The sequence below is a fragment of the Nelumbo nucifera genome, chromosome 2 (genome assembly GCF_055504915.1).
Source record: "Nelumbo nucifera cultivar China Antique chromosome 2, China Antique-T2T, whole genome shotgun sequence".
Taxonomy (NCBI): domain Eukaryota; kingdom Viridiplantae; phylum Streptophyta; class Magnoliopsida; order Proteales; family Nelumbonaceae; genus Nelumbo; species Nelumbo nucifera.
This window is the reverse complement of record NC_142650.1, coordinates 59,419,670-59,441,410: the sequence shown is the minus strand read 5'-3', so window position 1 is coordinate 59,441,410 and position 21,741 is coordinate 59,419,670. Positions and strand designations below refer to the sequence as shown.

Genomic DNA, 21,741 nt, shown 5'->3' with positions numbered 1-21,741 from the left:
GATTAACCTGGCAACATATCTAAATTCAATTCGAGTAACTGCAGCCCAGTGCAAATGAAGGAGATGAAGGAGTTTTTCAGGTCAGTTTCAAAGTGGAGAAGAGATGTCAAGGTAGAAGCAAAGAGTTTCTTGTTCGAAGAATGTAAACTACAGGGGATTACATCCTTGAAGGTATGTGAGGAAAAAAGAGCATCAATCTTCTTAGTCAGAGAAGCAATGCAATGGATAAAGGGGTTTGTAGATGGCACAACCTACTTTGTGAAAAGGTTGGGATGGAAAAGCAATCTAGATCGATCGGGGAAGAGATATATGGCTGAACTTCGATGGAACCGAAAAGGTTTGTTTATCACAGTGACATAGCGTAGAGATAGTGAGAAGATCTAGCCACAGGGCTATTTTTGTACTTTTACTTCTTTTGTTGTACATCTATTTTATGTACTCTTTCTTTTGTACACTAAGGGAAGATTTGTCCTTTTACTTTCTTTAATATAAATATCTCTTTTGGGGTGTTGACAGTCACTAAGTGACACACCTACCAATCTGCTGTGTTCTCTTCTCTCTCTCTCTGTCTTTTCGATCTAACTCTGACATGGTAACAAAGCAGGTCATGATCTGATCTGCATATAATCCCTTTTCAACCCTTTTCTTCTCTGCTATCTAGAGTACTCCCTAACAGTATTTGGGAGGCTCTCGAGTGCCCTTGAATCCCTCCTCTGGGGCAGCCTTTGATCAGAACTCTACAGACAATTTTTCTGGACTGTTGCGCCATCAGATTACTCTTTTTTGTTGGATCTCCTTGTAGAGACATTGGATCAGGCTGAAACTTAACATCTAGTGTCGCCCAGAGCAGATCTACTGATTCTAATTGGTTTGGATTGGATCAGATTTGATTTAGAAGGGTTTTGAGCCACTTCTGAGTTCGGCAGACCCTTACAGTTTCCTTTTCTGGACATCGGCTGAAAGGTACCACTTTCGTTCTTCTGATTTGAACCCTATCTTTTGCTTAGAAGTGTGGTTTTCTATCTCTTGTGATTCAATGGCATCAAAAAGGATGGAGGTTCTCCCTATTAAGTTAAATGGTACGAAATATGCACTATGGAAGTTTAATTTTCAATTTCTTGTTGAGGCAAAAGGTCTTTGGGGATATATGGATGGATCAGTAGCTAAACCTGATGATTCAAATATTAAGGGTCTTAATCAGTGGAATATTGATAATGCGAAAATCGCATCATTGATCCTAGAATTAGTTGAAATTGACATTGCAATCCTTATGAAAGGATACAGGACTGCCTATGAGATGTATGAGTATCTTGAGAAAGTATATCAGCAATCAAACACCTCTAGACAATACCAAATAGAGGTTGACATCTTCTCATACCATCAAGGAGAAAGGGAGGTCCAAGAACACTATGTGGGGTTTATTAACCTATGGACAGAGTATGAGTTGTTAGACAGTGTATGCCCTTAGCTCCAATCAGATTGATATACATTATGACATTTATTGTAAATGAATAAAGTACATATTTGATTCATGTTATTGTGGTGTGTTTCTGTGTAATACCCTTAAACTGGACACATAATGAGACTTGTGTTAGTTTAGAATGTTCACAGCCGTTGGATAAGTCTAGGGAGATTTATATTGCTAAGGCTGACACTGGTGTGCCGCCAAGTGTTGGGGTGGCTTGTCTCAGCTGCCAGGGTGAGACCCGAGGTACATGTAGTGTAGGTTTACTTGAAACCCTGAACCGGACCAGATTTCCAGTATTGCCCTGGACCTTGGAGATTAGTGGGCAAAACTGGAAAGTTACACCCGACCCCTAGACTCGATTATGATACTGCACTAGATGTCAGATTGGGCTGTCTTTGATATGCCAATCAGTGAGATCCTTAGAGGGGGTCAAAACCTGGGTATGTTGGGATAGTCCGAGAATTCATCTGAGTGGGTGATCATAGTGACAGGATCAGCCCCTTTGTCGGACAAAGGTAATGATCGGGGATGCACTCTCTCTGATGGAAACCAAGACTGCCGGCAGCCAATTTCAATCATTGAAATTTGTTTTGCAAAATATATTTTATATACGAATATAAATATATATATTATGGTTTCAAAATGTTTGCAAAATGTTTTAATTCCCGGGATCCATGTGAGTAGAGAGTGCAGCATTGTTCCTTGTAGCCGAGGGAAAGGTCCTCTCTTGTCGGGCAGTGCATGATTATTATGGGCTGAGAGGTTAAGTGTAAGACCATTGAGGGTAATACCCGATGGGCTAATCTTGCATCTGCCCACAGTCCCTGTGTTTTTATAAGATGGCTTGGCCCAGGAACCACTTAGTGTAAGTGTTGGGCCCATTAGGAGTCCATGTGATGGGCTCAGGGGGTGCACTGTCCATAACAGTGTATTCGGCCAGGCCTTGTAACAAAGGCTGGGCTGAACCCATGTGGTTGATGTGTAGATCAATGTTTGGGTCCCACGCCATACAAAGAAGCCCAACTGGGCAGCAGTTTGGAAGCATACTGAGCACTAAGACTTCATGGGCCTCAAGCCCATTTCGAACTGGGCTGATTTGATCAGTTAAATTAAGGGGTGGATCTGAGATTAGATTAGCAAATAGGATAGGGTCTTAACCCTATCCTTTCAAAGAGTCTAGATCTAAATGAGATTTAGATCTAGAAACCTCCTAATAAGATTAGGAGAGGGCGGATCTAATCTGCAGATTAGATAAGGGTCTATCCTTATCACTTAAAGGGAATTCAGATCAAAATATGATTTGGATCAGCAACTCCTAATGGGATTAGGAGCTGATCCCTTTAAGGTTATAAAAGGAGGAGGCGGCAGCCTATTAGAAGATCACATCCTCAATTTCAGAGCAAGAGTTGCAGAAAAGAGAACATAGCATCCAGTGAGACTGCGCTATTTTCTCCTTGCCGCCTCCTTCCTGTCGCCGCCATAACTGCCAGTTCGATCTCCTCTTTCAAGCAGGAATGATCAAGATTGAATCTTGATATCAACCTTTGGAGAAAGGCTGATCTGAAGTTGTGCTCATAGCCTCCAGCGAATTCTTGTGAAGGGTTCGGTTCGTTGGACGAACACTGCTGATTTTGCTCCATCATTCACTGTGTCATCTTCAGTGAGAGCAGTCTTTGGAGTCTTTCTTTGGGCGTGAACACCTTCGTTGGGAGATATTGTTTCTCTGTATCAGGTATATCCCTCTCCTGCTTCTGGTTTCAAATCTGGTTCGGTTTATGGTTCAAGATTGATCCTTGAAAATGCAGATTTTCTAAAACAGGGAATGTGATTCCCATATGAGGGGAGAGGAAATTTTTGAAATTTCGCCCAACCTACCTGCAGGGTTCGGCCATCCATATGATGGATCTCTCATTCCTTCATGAGTTAGTGCACATAGGAAAGGATTTGTCGGAATGTTGCATGAAGTATATGAAGGAACACTTTGATAGAAGGAAGATTATGCATTTCCTAATGCATCTCAGGCCTGAGTTTGAAGTTGTCAAATCTAATATCCTGAGCCGAGGAACACTTCTTGACTTAGATACTATTCTTGTGGAAATTCTGAGAGCTGAAACCAGATTTGCTACATAGACTACTCTAGATGAGAGAAAAGATTTTAACATTGATATTGTCTTCCTGGCAACAAAACCAAAGGGGAAGGACTTCTCTAAAGTACAATGCTATGAGTGTAAAGAGTTTGGGCATGTTGTCTCCCATTGCAAGAAAAAGAATACATGAACTTATTGCAAGAAGTTCGGCCATATCATTATTGAATGTCCTACTTGGTCTCAGAAAAGCGGTGGATCAAATTAGAATAAGGGAAGCTACAAGGCCTATCAAACTATTGTAGATGGATCAGATGCCGCATCTTCCATTACTTCTGTGGCTGGCCAAAATGACACTTCTGGTGCCATGTCTGAAGAACAGATTCGACAGCTCATCTCCTTGTTCATTTCCTTAGCCTTCTTTGCTATTGGCTTGTTTGGTAAGTCACCAACCTATTGTCCCTTACCAAATCACCTCTGGTATATTGACTCAGGAGCCTCTAACCATATGATAGGGGCCACACTTAGTCAGTATCCCAAAACCCATCTTCCCAATGAACACATTGTCACTGCTAATGGTGAGAAATTAGATATACTTGGATGTGATGATCTGTATTTATCTACTTCTAAATCATCTCCGTTTCATTTATCCAAAACTTTATTTGTACCCAAGCTCACCACCAATTTGATTTCAATTGGCCAACTTGTAGAGGAAGGTAACACTGTCTCATTCACTTTTGATGGTTGTTTGATATAGGTCTAGAAAACTAGGGAGGTGAAGGGGAAGGGGCATAGACTAGGACGACTATTTGCTTTGGAGTTTGAGAAGAATAAGGCTGCACCCGTTTCTACTTCTTGTTTGATTTCTACTACTAGTTTTGAGTCCTTTAATTGTAATAATGACTGGCATTTGTGGTATAAACGCCTTGGCCATTCGTTTTCTAAGAAACTTGATCAGTTATTTGCTTCTAGTAGTTTACCTATTTTTGTTATTTCCTTTAAGAATATTAATAAAGATTGCATTACTTGTGGTTTATGTAAGTCATATTTTACCTTTTCCTTCTCACTCTGAGCATGCTACAGTCCCTTTTCACTTGATACATAGTGATGTTTGGTCGTCTCTTGTTATTTCACAGCTGGGTTATAAGTACTTTGTAACCTTTATAGCTGACTGCACTTGTTTCACTTGGCTTTATTTTCTTCGAAAGAAATCTGAAGTTTACTCCTCTATATTTAAGCACTTTCATGCTTATGTTACTACCCAATTTGATGCTCGGATATGTGTGTTATGATCAGATTCAAGGGGAGAGTATTTTGATGGGAATTTCCAAATTTACTTAAAACAATATGGAATTCAATCCCAGAAATCCTGTCCAGGCACCCCACAACAAAGTGGGGTAGTAGAAAGAAAGAATGAACATAATTTGAGTGTAGTCAGAACACTTCTACAAAATTCCCATGTACCCTCTTGGTTTTGGGTGGAGGCGGCCAGCACTACTGTGTATCTCATAAATCATCTTCCTTTGTTTTCAATAATTCTTCTCCTTTCCAATCTCTCTTCCACAAATCTTCAGATCTATCAATGCTCAGCGTTTTTGGATGTGCTTTTTTGTTCACCTTCCACCTCATGAACATACAAAGTTAACTACACAAGCGGCTTCGTGTGCCTTTATGGGGTATAGTTCTGAACATAAGGGATTCCTTTGCTATGATCCTTCGGTTTGATGTATTCGAATCTCTCGTAATGTATTTTTTCCTTGAGAGTGTCTTTTTTTGAACATATTATAAAATTCCCAGCTCCTTCCATTTCCTTGTTGCACAATTTTGACTCTACAGGTACCATAGCTTTCAAGGCGCCTAGGTGAGGCTAGGCGACCACAGGGCGCCTAGGTGCCTAGGCATTGGAATTTTAAAATGTTTGTTTTATTGAGTTTTTATGTTATATATGCTTTTCTAAGTCATTTTATGGTTTTGTGTGCTAACTAGCAATCATGTACACTAACTATTAACACTAGAAATCATTAAAATGGGTATAAATTTCATATAAAAAGCTAAAAACATAAAATATTATCAATAAAAAGGAGTCTAAACCAACTAGATATATATGATATATATATATATCATATATATAATCAATTAATCAATGAATCAAGTTTCAGACATGTAATTCATCCATAAAAAAAACATTTGAAGAGAATCCGATTCAGACATACAACCACTGAATCAAGTTTCAGCCATGTAGTTCATCCATATAAAAAAATCAGCCATATAATCATATATTAATGATATAAAAAAAATTGAATGAGAAGAAGAAGGAATAAAGAAGAGATTAGAGAAGAATTGAAAAAGAGAAGAAGAGTAGGTTTGACAGCTTAGGCTGTTAAAAACTGAGATGATTCAAGTGTGAATCATGACTGAAATACTGATTGAGTAGGGCGGAGCCCCTGTTTTTTTCAAAAACAAAAAACAAAAAAATGGACTCATGGGGCGAACTGACGACAGAGAGAGTGAGAGTGACTGACTGAGAATAGTTGAACTCATGAGAAGGGGAGAAACGGAGGACTGAGGAGTATAGGGGCGGAGCCCCTGATTTTTCGAAAAAAAAAAGAAAAAGAAAAGGAGGACTGGCGAGCCCCTACTTTTTCGACTGAAATCTGAGAAGAAGAAGAAGAAGAAGAAGAAGAAAGAAAGGACTGGCGGAGCCTCTGTTTTTTCGAAAAAAAAGGAAAAAAGTCTGAAACTTTGAAATCAACCTGCTCAAACTAAGGTGCGATGGAGCTGGGCTGCTCGAGCTTGCAGTGTTCGCCTGTTCAGTTCTCCTCCCTCTCCAGTCGAACCAAAACCCTTGTGATACAAGGGTTTATAAAAGAAAATAGAGATACTAAAATGATACAATGTATAATTCTCTTAATACTAAAATGATACAATGTAACAAGTTTATTTTAAAAGAATACAACTACTAAAATATTGAATTAATAAATTTTAAAAAAATAATTTTTTTAAATGCATGTAGGCACCCTCTTAAGTCTCTGGGCGGGTGCCTAGTGCGCAAAACATATGGCGTTTGGGCGAGGCGCTCTTTGAAAAGCGCCTAGTCGCCTTGACAACTACGACAGGTACATCAAGCATACCAATGCCACCTTCGCAGCAACTTTAGATCTACTTCAGGAAGTAACAGTCTTCTTCAGTCTCACTGCCCCCCTCCGCTCCACCACCAGTTGTTGATCCAGTCACTCCAACTGCCCTAGTAAGTGCCCCAGTAGGCGCCTGCTCAAGTCTCTGGGCGGGTGCCTAGTGCGCAAAACATATGGCGTTTGGGCGAAGGCGCTCTTTGAAAAGCGCCTAGTCGCCTTGAAAACTATGACAGGTACATCAAGCATACCAATGCCACCTTCGCAGCAACTTTAGATCTACTTCAGGAAGCAACTGTCTTCTTCAGTCTCATTGCCCCCCTCTGCTCCACCACCAGCTGTTGATCCAGTCACTCCAACTGCCCCAGTAAGTGCACCTGATCCTCCCCTTGAACCCACTGTACCCACTTTATGTCGTTCTTCTAGAATTTCTCACCCACCTAACCGTTATGGTTTTTCACCAAACCCTTCTTTACTGTTTTATCTACGACAAACATTCCCAGATCTTACCAGTAGGATGTAGCAAAACCACACTAGAAAGATGCCATGGATTCTGAGATCTAAGCCCTTTTTGAGAATGACACCTGGGACTTGGTCAAAGCTCCACCTGAGACATCTCTCATAGAAAGTTAATGGATTTACTCTGTAAAACTGAAATCTGATAGGAGCCTAGACATATACAAAGCTAGGTTGGTTGCACAAGGTTATAAATAGAAATATGGGATAGACTATGAGACCATTGCTCCTGTAGCAAAAATGACCACTGTACAACTTCTGATGGATATATCTGCATCCAAACAGTGGACAATCCATCAGATGGACGTAAAGAATGCATTCCTCTATGGGGAGTTAAAGGAGCCAGTCTATATGAAGCCCCCTCTTGGATATTGTAGAGACCCGCAGCCTGTTTGTTGTTTGAAGAAGTCACTCTATGGTTTGAAGCAAGCTCCTAGACTGGTTTGAGAAGTTCAGATATGTTATCATTGATGTAGGATTTATCCAGAGTTCTTTAGATTATTCTTTATTCACTTTAAGGCAAAAGCAGGGAGTGACAATCTTACTTTATGTCGATGATAAACTCATTACAGGGGATGATGTAGAAGGAATTGCTGAGCTGCAACAGTTACTCAGTGAATCCTTTAAGATGAAGGACTTGGGACCTCTGACATATTTCTTGGGACTTGAAGTGAGCCGAAACTCTCGGGGCTATTTTGTTAACCAACAAAAGTATGTGGCTGATCTAGTTAAACTGGCCAATCTCAGTGATTCCAAGATTGTGGACACCCCACTAGAACTGAATCCGAAACTTAGCAAAGATGATGGTTCTCTCCTTGAAGATCCTACCCTTTATCGTCAACTAGTGGGCAATTTAATCTATCTCACTATGACTCGGCCAAATATATCATATGCAGTTCAACTGGTGAACCAGTTCGTGTCTTCTCCAAGACAACCTCATTTATTTGCAGTTTATCGGATCATTAGATATGTACGAGGCACCTTATCATATGGGATATTCTTCTCCTCTTCATCCCCCATTAGCATTACGGCTTATGCGGATGCTGATTGGGCTGGATGCCCTAACACCCGACGGTCCACTACCGGCTGGTGTGTATTCCTAGGCAACTCTCTTATCTCGTGGAAGTGCAAGAAACAACTCTCTTATCTCCCGTTTGCTAGGGAGTGGAAAAATCTGGTATTTCCATCCCCCTCCAGAAGCCATTTACACCTAGATTTTTGCCTCCAAAGAAATTTCTTCCTTCCTCGAGATCTCCTCTAGTTGCAATTTTAAATTCCATCTTTCAGCTCTATCCCGGTCCGCACTCTTTCTGGGCCTCCTTTTGGTCCACTTCCTCTATTTTCCTTGCTAATTCCTCCTTTATGACCTCAAGTTTTCCAAATTCCTCCATGTTCCACTCCTTGACCTTTTCCTTTAATCTTTTCAACTTTTTGGAGAATCTCACCACTTTTTTTCTAGCCCTTATTCCATCTTCTGACCACCAATCTTTTACCCTTTGCAAAAAAATTGGAACTTCTAGCCACATATACTCAAATCTAAAAGGTGTAGGGCCTCCAATAATATTTTCTTGGTAGAGGCTTATGGGGCAGTGGTCAGAGGTTACTCTAGGAAGGGCTTTCAGTGTTAAGGTTCCCCACAACTCTTCCCAGTCAATGGAGAAAAGAAACCTATCCAGTTTTGAGCAAACTTGATTTTCTTGAAGATTTGACCAGGTGAAAGAGGCTTGCAACAAGGTCGGTTCTTTTAGTTCTATGGGCTCAATCAAGGAGTTGAAGTGTCTCATACTTGTTGTTAAAGCCTGATTGGGGTTGTTTGTCTCATTTGTATACCTTATTACATTGAAATCCCCGCCCAAACACCACCGAACTTCCCAAAGGCCCCTGACTGCAGCTAACTCTTCCCAAAATGTATTCCTCTCTTTATATGAATTCGGACCATACACATTAGTCAGCACCCAATCCCTTCCATCACTCATCCTCTTGGCTTTTATTCATACTGAGTATTGTCCTATCAATTCCTCCTGACAATCAACTTCCTCATTCTTCCAAATTGTAAGGATCCCACCCGAGGCACCCCACGACGAGGCAAAAGACCAACTTAGACCCCTGCTACTCCAAATACTTCTTATCCATCTTCCATCTAACTCCGAAAGCTTTGTTTCTTGTAGCATGACTATTACTGGTCTCTCTATTCTTATCACATTCCTGATAATTCTCTTTTTCTTTGCACTCCCTAGCCCTCTCACATTCCAATAAAGAATCTTCATTCCACTTGTTTTCTAGACCCGTTCTTATTTCCAATTCCTATTCTCCTCTTTTCTTCTCCCTCTTCCTATTTACAAACTTCTCATAGGATACACCACAGGCTAGCCTTTCCACCTCATTCATTCTCCTTTGGCTTCTTTTTGTTCCTTTCCGTTTAGTTTGGGCAGCTCTCTGGAAACATCTTCTCTCTCATCTAACGCATAGAATTTCTTTTCCTTTTCTTTAGTGCCTACGCCAGTTTCATTTACCCTAGCTTCCTTTTCAGGCACCCTTCCTTGAATCTTTCAGAGTTTGTTCCTTATCTTTGTCTTTATCTTCTGCCCCACCTTTTTTTACTACTACACAAGGGTCATTATCCGCCACCGGTGAAGTATCAATTGTTGGAGCCGCAAAATCCAAAGGCTGGTGATTACTGAGAAAATTTGAGAGAAAAAATGAAATGATTGTATTGTCATGGATGAAGCATATACACAACTTTATATAGAATTACAGAGCTAACTTACAGGGCGATAAAATAGGAAACTAACTTTTCCTAGAAAACTAATTTCTATACCACTGGGATTCTCCAATTAATATCCCATGATTCTAGGAAACTAACTTATGTATGTTTCCTAAACTGATGGACCTAAAATTATGGAGAATCAATCAGAGAGTCAATCTTCTACTTTCCAACACTCCCCCTCAAGCTGGTGAATATGCATCTTTCATTCCCAGCTTGGAGATAAGTCCTTGGAATGCCACACTACAAAGCCCTTTTGTCAGCACATCCACCAGTTGACCATTCGTTGAGATGTATGGAGTGCAAATTAATCCGCTATCCAGCTTCTCCTTTATGAAATGCCTATCTATCTCAATGTGCTTTGTCCTGTCATGTTGGACGGGATTGTGCAATGTTAATAGTTGACTTGTTGTCGCAGAATAATCTCATTGGACCTTTCCATCTGATCTTTAGGTCTTCCAAAATTATCTTGAGCCATAGTAATTCACATACTCCCTGAGCCATTGCCCTGAATTCTGCCTCTGCACTTGATCTAGCTACCACATTCTGCTTCTTACTCCTCCATGTCACAAGATTTCCTCCAAGGAACGTACAGTAACCTGTAGTGGACCGCCTATCCACAGGAGAGCCTGCATAATCTGCATCGGTGTATGCCTCTAGGGCTAATCTAGTATTTCTTTTAAACAAGATTCCTTTGCCAGGATTAGCCTTTAGATAATGTAGTATCCTATAGACTGCCTGTAGGTGAACCACTTTCGGGTTGTGCATAAACTAGCTAACCACGCTCACGACATATGCTATGTCTGGCCTTGTGTGGGCAAGATATATAAGTTTTCCTACTAATCCTTGGTACATTTCCCTATTCACGGCTGGATCTTCATTTGCTTCACCCAATTTGTGATTTGGCTCAATCGGTGTGGAGGATGGTTTGCATGCTAACTTTCATGTCTCTCTTAAAAGATCAGTTACATATTTCTGTTGTGAGATAAAGATGCCTTCTCTGGAATGAGCTACTTCAATCCCTAGAAAATACTTCAATCTCCCAAGTTCTTTTATTTCGAATTCTCTGACTAGGCATCTTCTCAAGGCTTCCTGCTCCTTTTCATCATTTCTGTCACAATTATGTTATTGACAAATACCAGAAGTGTCGTGACTCCCCCTGCATCCAAATGCTTTATAAAGAGTGTATGATCTCCCTGACTTTGTTTGTATCCAATGGCAAGCATAACTTTAGTAAATCATCCAAACCATGCCCTAGGTGATTGCTTGGAGCGAATGTCTCCTGATAGTCAACACCATAGGTTTGGGTATATCCCTTTGCCACGAGTCTTGCCTTGTATCTTTCTAGAGAGCCATCTAACTTGTACTTAACTGTGAAAACCCACTTGCAGCCTACGGGTTTCTTTCCTAGTGGTAGGTCAACAATTTCCCATGTTTGATTCTTGTCTAGAGCCTGCATCTCTTCTCTCATAGCATCTTTCCATTTCTCATTAGATAATGACTCAGATAAAGTATTAGGAATATGAATGGTGTTTAGACTAACTAGGAAACTCTTATGTGATGGTGAGAATTTTTTAAAGGACACAAAATTTGCTAAGGGATATAAGGGATGTTTAGTGCATTCTCTTTTGCCTTCCATAAGGGCAATAGGAAGATCTTGGTCAGATGCTAATTCAGAAGAAATTTTTGGAACTGTATTTACCTCATTCTCAGGATTAGGAGTTTAATCTTGAACCTGCACAAGATTAGGATCTTGGTCTCTTCTTCTTGAATATACCTGCAATCTCATAGAGTCACAAAGTTCATCATTCTCTGTCATGGTTCTGGTATGAATGCATGAAGAAGTTGGTTTGGTTTGAGGTGGTTCGATAGGTGTAGATACGGATTGAACTGGTATAGATGCTGAGTTTGGGTGTTGAGAAACTGTAGGTAGACCAAGCGGGAACAAATCTCTGTCCTTATCTTCATTGAATGACAAGGACTCCCCCTAAAGATAAGGTTGAGTGAAATATGGTGTTTTTTCTTCAAAAGTGACATCAATAAAGACAAAGAATTTTTTGGTAGGTGGGTGGTAACACTTATAACCCTTTTGGGTGGACGAATAACCCACAAAAATACACTTGATGGCGCTTGGATCTAACTTCCCTCTATTATGGCTATGGACATGGACAAAAGCAGTGCATCCAAAGATTCTTGGGGTGAGATTATTTGTTGCACATAGATCGGGATAAAATTGAGAAAGTGTTTCCATTGGTGTTTTAAATCCCAGCACCCTTGAAGGTAATCGATTTATAATGTATGCGGCTGTAAACATAGCTTCCCCCCAATAAATTTTTGGAACATGCTGGTGGAAAAGTAAGGCTCGAGTTGTAGCTAGTAGATGACCATTCTTCCTTTCTGCTACTCCGTTTTGTTGTGGAGTATTAATGCAGGAGGATTCATGGATAGTCCCTTCTTTTTGAAAATATGGGGATAAAGTTTGGTTGAAATAATCCCATGCATTATCTGATCTAAATCTTTTGATTCTGACCCCAAATTGATTTTGAATCATGTTATGGAAATTTGGGAGTACACTACTTACATCTGATTTAGATTTAAGAAGAAAGATCCAAGAGACCCTAGTGCAATCATCAATAAAAGAGACGAACCATTGTGAGCCAAACACATTTGGAACTGTGGAGGGTCCCCATATATCACTATGGATCAAAAAGAATGGGACTGAACTTCTCTTGTTACTGATTGGAAAGGGCACACGCTTGTGTTTTGCAAATTCACACACATCACAATGAAAATATTCAACACTCAATCCTTTAAACAAGGAGGGAAACATAGTTTTCAGAATTCCAAAAGATGGATGTCCTAGTCTAAAGTGATGAAGCCAAATGGTGTCTTTGTTGGATGATGAAAGGAATGACAGAGATAGCTTATCCTGGACAATATTTGATTTGCATGATTCTTCAAGATAGTAGAGTCCATTCTTCTCCTTAGCAAGTCCCATCCTCTTACCCGAATCCTGGTCCTGAAATATACAATAAGAAGGATAGAAAAGCACATTACAGTTCATGTCATGGGTGAGTTTTTGGATGGATACCAAGTTAGTGGACAATTTGGGAACATGAAGGACATTTTTTAGTGTAATCCCCAAGGCCAGCTACAGTAATAAGGGAACCGTCTGCAATGGCTATTTTTCGATTGCTTGGGCAGGGGGTATAAGTGCTAAAATGTAGTGAGGAGTGAGTCATGTGATCTGTGGCTTTTGAGTCAATAACCCATACATCCCTAATAGGTTCATCTGAGACATTTAGTCCGTGAGGAATAGAAAACTTACCTGAGATTGCAAGAGAGCCTGCACCACTAGGTTTCTCCAACGATCCCAGAAGCCCCCTTAACTTTTCGATCTCCTCCTTATTGAACTCGGTCTTGTCTGGAGGCTTTTCTTGGCTCGGCTGATTCGTGGTGAAGTTAGCTTGATTTCGACTCTTCTGTTGTCCTCCTCGGTAGCCCCATTCCCTGTTCGATGGTTTACCATTCAGCTTCCAACACTTCTCTTTGGTGTGCCTTGGTTTCTTGCAATAGGTACACCAAAGAGACTCCTTGTTGTCCCATGCAGAGGACAAATATGTCTTCATTCCTTCCAGTATTTTCGGTTGTTCCATCCTTGTAGCCATGGCTGAACCTTCTAGTACTTGGGGTTCAAGCATAACCCCCCTACGGCTTTCTTCAGCACGAATCAGAGAAATAGTCTCATTTAGGGATGGTACCTCTTCTTTTCCAAGAATCTGGACCCTAACTTGATCAAATTCTGCATTGAGTCCTACAAGAAAGTCATAAGCGCGATCTTTTTCGATAAAACTCTTTAGGATTGCTGCATCCGCTGCACATTTAGTTTCAATGCACCGATAATGATCAAGTTCTTTCCACAGGTTCTGCAGTAAATTTGCGTACTCGGTAACTGTCTTGCTGCCTTGTTTAGTCGCTCCAGTCTTGACTTTAATTTCGTACACTTGTGCTGCAACACGTGCCTTTGAATATGTTTGTCGGACGGCATCCTAGATCTCTTTAGCCGTGGATAAAAACATACACGTGTCACTGATTTCAGGGTTCATTGAATTCCATAACCATGACATGATCATGGAGTCAGCTTCGTCCAATGCATCAAATCTTGGATCTCCTTCCTTCGGTCCCGTCCCTAAGAGATGGCTAAGCTTTCCTTTTCCCTTTAAATATGTTTGAACAAACTGAGACCACTTCAAATAATTTTTCCCGTTCAACCTATATGCTGCCTGAATGTTTTGCAGGTCGCCAGATGCTTGATGGGAGGAGACTTCTTCCGATTGTGCAGTGGTATTTGATACAGTGGCTTCTGACATATTGGGCGGGCTTCAAGAAAGAGAGAAAAACAGACAATGAAGGTCTGAAAAATTTAGTAAGGGTTGGCGATGAAGGCCTAAAGAATCTTTCAGCCAATGTCCAAAAAAGGTAACTGTAATGCTCCGCCAAACTGAAGAGTGGATCGAAACCTCTCAAAATCAAAACTGATCCAAACCAAACCAAAGGGATTCAGTAAATCTGCTCTGGGCAACACCAGATCTAAGATTTCAGACTGATCCGATGTCTCTACAAAGAGATCCAAGAAAAAAGATGAATCCGATGGCGCAGCAGTCCAGAAGAAGAAAAAAATGTAGAGTTCAGATCTGTAGCCGATCTCGAAGAAGAATCAAGGACACTCAAGAACCTCCCAAATACTGTTAGAGAGTTCTTGAACCAGCAGCAGCAGAGATGACCAAAGAGATACTATGTGTAGATTAGGTTGTGATCAGCTCTGATACCATGAGAAAATTTGAGAGAAAAAATGAATTGATTGTATTGTCTTGGAAGGAGCATATACACAACTTTATATAGAATTACAGAGCTAACTTACAGGGCGATAAAATAGGAAACTAACTTTTCCTAGAAAACTAATTTCTAGATCAGTGGAATTCTCCAATTAATATCACATGATTCTAGGAAACTAACTTATGTATGTTTCCTAAACTGATGGACCTAAAATTATGGAGAATCAATCAGAGTCAATCTTCTACTTTCCAACAATTACTACAAGGATCAATATCAAATGAATTTTGATAGTAAAGTGGGGAGGGAGAAGGAATTGGATTGAGAGGAAGGGGGAAGGAACTCCATGATCCTGAATCTGGTTTTCATCGATTACTCCAAAAACAAACCCTGATGATTTGAGTTCAGGTACAGTATTCACCTATGTAGTTGGGGAGAGTTGTTCCTCAAGTGGATCCATGGTCGGTATGCACTAGATACCCAACTCCACAACATTGCTACCTTGCCTTTGTTCTTGATTTGTTTCTATTTTTTTTTCTCTTTGAGAATCAACTGTAGGGCTCCCACTTTCTGCAGTAGAGTCACAATCCCCCAAATCCTGTGCCTCCAGAATTTCCGTACAACCTTCTTCATTAAAGAGCAATTCAGTTCCAAGAGTTTCAAAATCTGTGAACTTGCAGGCCTTTGTTGAGTTGATACTGCCTATACTCGACGGCAGGTCTCCACCATCATCTTCCACATCACTCAAAACCTCCCATTCTGAATCATCGTCAGAATCTCCTTGCGCGATCCTATTGTGACAAGGGTTCAGCTTCTCTGGTGTTGTGGAGTTCTCTTCAGTAGCCGATCTCCATTAAAGCTTCTTCCCTTGTGTAGATGCAGTGCCAGCAACCTGAGAAAGAGAAACTTTGATTGCCGTCTTCGTTTGGAGGAGAGGCAAACGAACACAAGCCGCTGGGGACAAAGATAGACCATAAGATTTGTCCCCCAATGGCGCACAGGACCTGTGCACATGTTTCTTTAAAGGGTCATGTGACCCAACTTGAAACTCAAGACCCGGCTTGAGCAGTTGGGTCGGCTAAGGAAGGGGAAGGAATTTTCGGGGAAAATGACAGAGTTGAAAGGCGGTCACTAAGAAAGCAATTGGAAGATATTTTGATTAAAGAAGAGATCAACTAGAGGCAAAAGTCGAGATACCTATGGATAAAGGAAGGAGACAGAAATACAAGATTCTTTCATGCAATGGCAAATGCTAGGAGGAGTAGGAACTTCATATCCAAACTTGAAGTGGATGGAAAATCTCTAACTCAACACAGGGAAATAGCTAGGGCTTTTGTGGGTCACTTCAATTTTTACAAGGCCCCTTTCTCGGAGGATAAGTTTAGATGGGTTGGAGTGGACAAAGCTTACGGAGGCTTATAAGGTGTAGCTGAAAAGACCTTTTGATTTGGAGGAAATTAAGGAAGCAATCTTTTCTATGGAAAGAGTCAAGGCTCCAGGGTCAGACAGGTTTACAATGGCCTTTTATCAGGACTGTTTGGATTTCCTAAAGATGGACATTCAAAAGGTGTTCAATGAATTTTTCGGAAGAGATGTGATTAACTCGGGGATGAATTCTACTTTTATTGCTCTTATTCCTGAGGAGCAAGATGCAATTCACCCAAGTGAACTTAGACCCATCAATTTGGTGAATAGTCTCTATAAGATAACCGCTAAGGTTCTTTCTTGAACAATTAAAGCAGTGCTTCCTTCCTAAATATCTTTGAATCAAGGGGCTTTTGTTGGGGAAAGACAAATCATTGATCAAATCCTTACAGCCAATGAAAGCTTGGAGGACTATAGAAGAAATAGAAAGAAAGGGTTAGTGTGTCAACTTGATATGGAAAAGGTGTATGATCAGGGTGGACTGGTCCTTCCTTCAGGAGGTTTTGAGGAGCTTTGGGTTTGGTGATAAGCGTAGTGAAGAGCTTTCTATAAACCACCATCACCATCTAGATAGTACAATTCTCCAATTTTCTGTCTGCCACCAACCACCTTCTCCATCTTGATATCCTGAAAGACACAATAAGTAGGATAAAAGGTGACTGACCAATTAAGATATTTGGCCAGCTTACTCATAGACAGAAGACCAAAGGGAAATTTGGGTACATATAACATGGAAGATAAGGTAACATCAAAATCAAGAGACACATTACCGGTACCGATGATGGAGAAAGTTGTATCATTAGCAAAGGTGACATTCCATGACATATGAGGAGATAAAGGAATAAAAAAATCTAGAGATCAAGTCATATGGTCTGGAACTCCAAAGCTTATTACCCAAGGTGTAGATTGAGGACAAGAAACTATACCAGTCATACCTAATGTAGAAAGGGTAGCAGTAGTATTAGAAAAAGAAGGGAGGTGGAGCTTCTCATACTCCTCATGTGTGATAGTTACTAATTCCTTCTCCTCCCCACCTCCTAAAGCAGGTGCTCCACCAACTGATGTAACATTACCGAAATGATCTCCAACTATAGCATGATTATCCCACATAGATGATGAGCCATACAAGTCATAACAAAATTTAACTGTATGTTCTTTATGGCCACAATAGCAGAATAGCTACATTCACACACCTGTAGATGTCCACCACCACTTATGGTGCCATCCCCAGCACTTCTTCCATCTCCCCCACCACCTCTAGCAACAGCTATAGACCACTAAACAAACACCTTGTAGGCAAAAAAACAAAACTATCACTGCACACAAGTTACACACTGCTAGGAATTTCTACGAATACCACAGCTTCACAGCAACTTAACCACAAACTATTTAGTGCTGTCCACCTCTCACGATTCAGGGACCATGCAAGGGACAAATCACCACTAGTCTATACACATAGCCAATCACACCAATCCTTGAACCACACAACAACCAAGTTACTCAAGTAATATGCTTATTCAAAAACGCTCTGCAACTCCACCCCAGAGGCCAGATCTCCTTAGCTATGTTAGCCCATAGAAAACTTCTGCTTATATGGGGTAACATAGAATTGCAGTATTGCACAGCCAGGTCATCACCATGTAATTCTCCTCCACCCACTAGGAAGAGTTAGTCTCAGGTTTCTTTTCTTCATTAGAGACATACCCCAATTTTCCATGAGCACCAATAGCCATTTTGGCTGATTGTGACCACTCCAAATAGTTTGTACCATCCAACCTAACTGTAGTGACGGTCCTTGCTCCAAAGGGTCACTAGCACCTCCTCCACCTAGTCCCATTTCACTGGTAGACTTGTACCCAACTCCACTGCCCTCCATAATTCCCAGAATAGTTTAGAAATCAACTATAGATGAAAGAAAATAGATTTATCCCTTTTAGAGGCCTCGACCAACCTTCTGGTACCCAAAAACCTTCGCTCACAAAGATTCCTGTCTCTGTGGGAGCCAATAAAAACAAGAGAAAAGGCTGCCACGCCAACCAAAGACCTCAAAAAACTCTAGAACCCAAACTGCTCCCTTAAAAAAACACCAAGTCTAAAAAATCCAGAGTGCCCCTTCCTAGGTCAAAAATAAAGAGTCCTACTGCAATCAAGACTCTTCCTCCTCCAATTCTTCCTGATTTCAATGACCAACCCAAGATCTGACACGAAGGGTTCTAGATACACCAAAAAAATCCAAGAACTAGGCACTTTTGAAGTCTTCAATCAGCTCTCTAACTCACCATGCAGTCATCTGATCTAAAGCTGCATGATGGAAGAATGAAAAAATCCCAAAAGTTCCTCTTATACTAAGTAGAAAAAGAGAAAACAATAATCTGATTTGATAACAGTGCAAAAGAAGAAAGAAAGAAAGAGTTCTTAGTGAGAAGAGAAGAAGAGATGGGGAGATGCGAATAATGATCTGGCCGCCCCACTCATTATCTTATATACTTATAAAAAAGATTGATTACAAAGACTAATATGCCCTTAATGGGGCAGCTACTGTTCATAACATAAAAACAGCTCAAAAAAACAACATAAACTAATGGGCCTTGGGCCCAATCACATTAACTAATGACCCAACAACACTTAACTAATGATTATAAACAAGAAAATCATAAGAAACTGCTGAACCTCAACACTTTCCCTACCTTTTCTTTCAAACCAAATAGGCAAATACACAGCCCAACATAAAAATAAAAGGAAATCAGAAAAACAGAGGAATAAGAGAGAAGAGAAGAATGCAGGGTTCAGTTTAGTTGAGAAAAAAAATCTCTCAACTGCCACCCCACTTATTTTTATTATATAATAGAAGGCAAAATTACAAAGGTACCCTTGATTATGTAAAATAAAGACAGTAATGTTCTGCAACCTATAATTCTAACAATACTTATGGCCAGTATGCTTCCATTGTGACCCCCAAAATGTCCCTCCAATGCCTGAAGGGCCCAGATTGCAGAACAGAATAAATTTCATCCAATGGGTGGTCTCTTTGTTACCAATTATACAAGAAGAGAGGTCCTTTTATAGATCAAATGTATTGTAAGGAAGTTCCTTCGACTTCTAACAATGCAGGCCACTTGAACCTGGGAATCTGGTCACCAATTTCCAATGTTTTGAATTGCAATTATGGTTGTTTCTGGAAGATGCATCTCTAGCTCAGCTTGGTTGCTATCATTTGAAATATTTATTTCATTAATTTTTATTTTATGTTCCCCCTTTTCTATTTGTGACTAATAAAATCAAACCCCTATAAATCAAATTACTACCAATCTCAAACTGCAAATTCCTTATGCAAGGAAAGAAAGGAACCGAAATGACAAAGTTACCAGTGCAAGGGCTTCGAAAAGAACGGCATGTGATGCATTGTTTTTGTTAACATTTTTCACAATATCAGTTCCCATTAAAATACGTTGCAAAACCTACAATCACCAATAAAATAGTTAGTCAGAAGTTTCAAATTGAAAGGTAAATTACTTCAATATTTTCTTTAAACATCAGAACAATTTCATTATACTACATGAGAAAAGACAGACCTCAAACAATGATCTTCTAATATTTGGGTCTTCAATGGTTGGAAAATACTGAAGAGCCCTCATTGTCTTAACCTGCAAAAACCAACTTTTAGCAAAAGGCTTTGTTTATCAAAACATCAAGAAGTTGCTAAGTATTCAAGGATATCACCTCCAAAGAATCTGCTTTCATGACCCAGCTAACTAATGCATGCATACAGAGAATAACAAACTACAAACGTTCAGTTAACAAGTTCAAAAAGGAGGAATTAGTTTTAACACCTACTACGTCATTTGACTCATCCTATGAGGGGAATAAAAACTCAGAGATTGGTTTACCCTTAAGAGAAGAAAAAGTAAACAGAAGATGCTTTTGGATCAAACTTGACATTATTGGTTTACCCTTCGTGGAGCTTCCCCCACCCACAAGTCTTCCCAAAAGTTAATTCTATTGCATGAGTTTAGATCAAACCTGACATGATTGAGGAAAAGTGGAAGATGCTTTTGGATCACTTTCCAAGGTGAAGCACTTGAAGCTCTACTAGAAGAGTTGTAATTGCAGCGGTAAACGTGGATGGGGGGTATTAAGGAACTCTACAAGGCCTTAGATTGTTCAATTTCAAGTTGGCCAATGAAGTGCCTTGGATTACCTTTGGGAGCTAACCCTAGAGAATTGTCCTTCTAGAACCCAGTGATAGATTCTCTAGGAGACTTGTTGTATGGAAAAGAGGGTATATTTCCTCGGGGGGTAGAATTACTTTGATTAAATCCACTTTACCTAATCTCTCAATGTTTAGGATTCCTATGAAGGTGAGAAAAGTGAATGAGAAAATAATGAGGGGTTTTTTGTGGGAACCAAGGGAAACAAGAAAAGACCATTTGATTAAGTGGGCAGTGGTTTGTAGGAGTAAAGCAATGGGTGATTTAGGCATTGGCAATATTACACTAAGGAATCTAGATTTGCTGGGAAAGCGGTTGTGGAAATTGCCTCTAGATAAGGATATATTGGGGCATAAGGTGATTATCAGCATTCATGGTCAGTTGGACAATGGCTAGGATGTCAAAACTTCCGATAGATCAACAAGGAGAGCTCTATGGAAAGCCATCAATTATCTTCTTCCTTTAATTTCTTCCTTTTATCAGAAATGATGTTTGCTCGGGTAATCTAGTTAAACTTTGGGAACAAACCTGGGTGGGTTCAGATTCATTTAAAAATTTGTTCCATCTTTGTATGCTTTGTCTTCTTTCAAAAGGGAACCTCTCTAAGTTTATAGTTCCCTTAGTGTCTAGTATTGGTCTTGGGTGGGTTTGGGCTGCATAAGAGGTTTAAGAGATTCTAAGATTCTGTTGGTATTTGACAGAATATGTTTGGACCCCCTGAATCCTGACAAATATGTTTGGACCCTTTCTCCTTCATGTTCCTTCTCCTGTGCTTCCTTTTTCAAGGCTTTGGCCAACCCCTTGTCCCCTTTAAATTTATTCCCTATTAAAGAAATTTGGCCCAAACCAATTCCTCCAAGAGTAAGAGGTTTTAATTGGAAGGTTTATTATAAGAAAATTAACACTCGTGACTTGCTACAGAAAAGGAGACATTCCTCCTTTCTTCCTTTGCATTGGTGTCTTCTTTGCAAGGCTAATAGAGAAACCTGCTTTCACTTACTTCAAGTATTTGAGCTTGAATTTTTGCTTTATTTGGTTGCACGTGGGATCCTCCTTCCAATTTGTCAAGCCTCTATGCTCCTAATTCTCTTGTCTGACCGAAAAGGAGTAGAATCATGTGGAGAAATCTCAGAGCTGCAATGCCCTGGACTATCTGGGAGGGGAGAAATGCAAGAATTTTTCCTGAAAAAAAAAGAAGGAAGCATAGAATTCTTGATAGATTCAACAACTATTAGAGTTGCTCATTGGCTGAAATCCCTTGAGTTGTTTTCAGACTTTTCTGTGGAAAATTTAGTGAGGAATTGTTTGAAGG

At 40.2% G+C, this 21,741-nt stretch overlaps 1 protein-coding gene across 2 annotated transcripts in view; it reads right to left on the bottom strand.

The window, feature by feature from the left end:
• Positions 1–21,741, bottom strand: part of LOC104612519 (AP-2 complex subunit alpha-1-like) — a 163,641-nt gene that overhangs the window by 66,170 nt on the left and 75,730 nt on the right. For both annotated transcript variants that reach the window (XM_010279956.3, XM_010279957.3), the window contains 2 exons: positions 19,794–19,865; positions 19,587–19,679 (listed from right to left, as the gene is read on the bottom strand). In XM_010279956.3, coding sequence (XP_010278258.1) covers positions 19,587–19,679; positions 19,794–19,865 — 165 coding nt within the window. The remainder of the gene's footprint in view (positions 1–19,586; positions 19,680–19,793; positions 19,866–21,741) is intronic.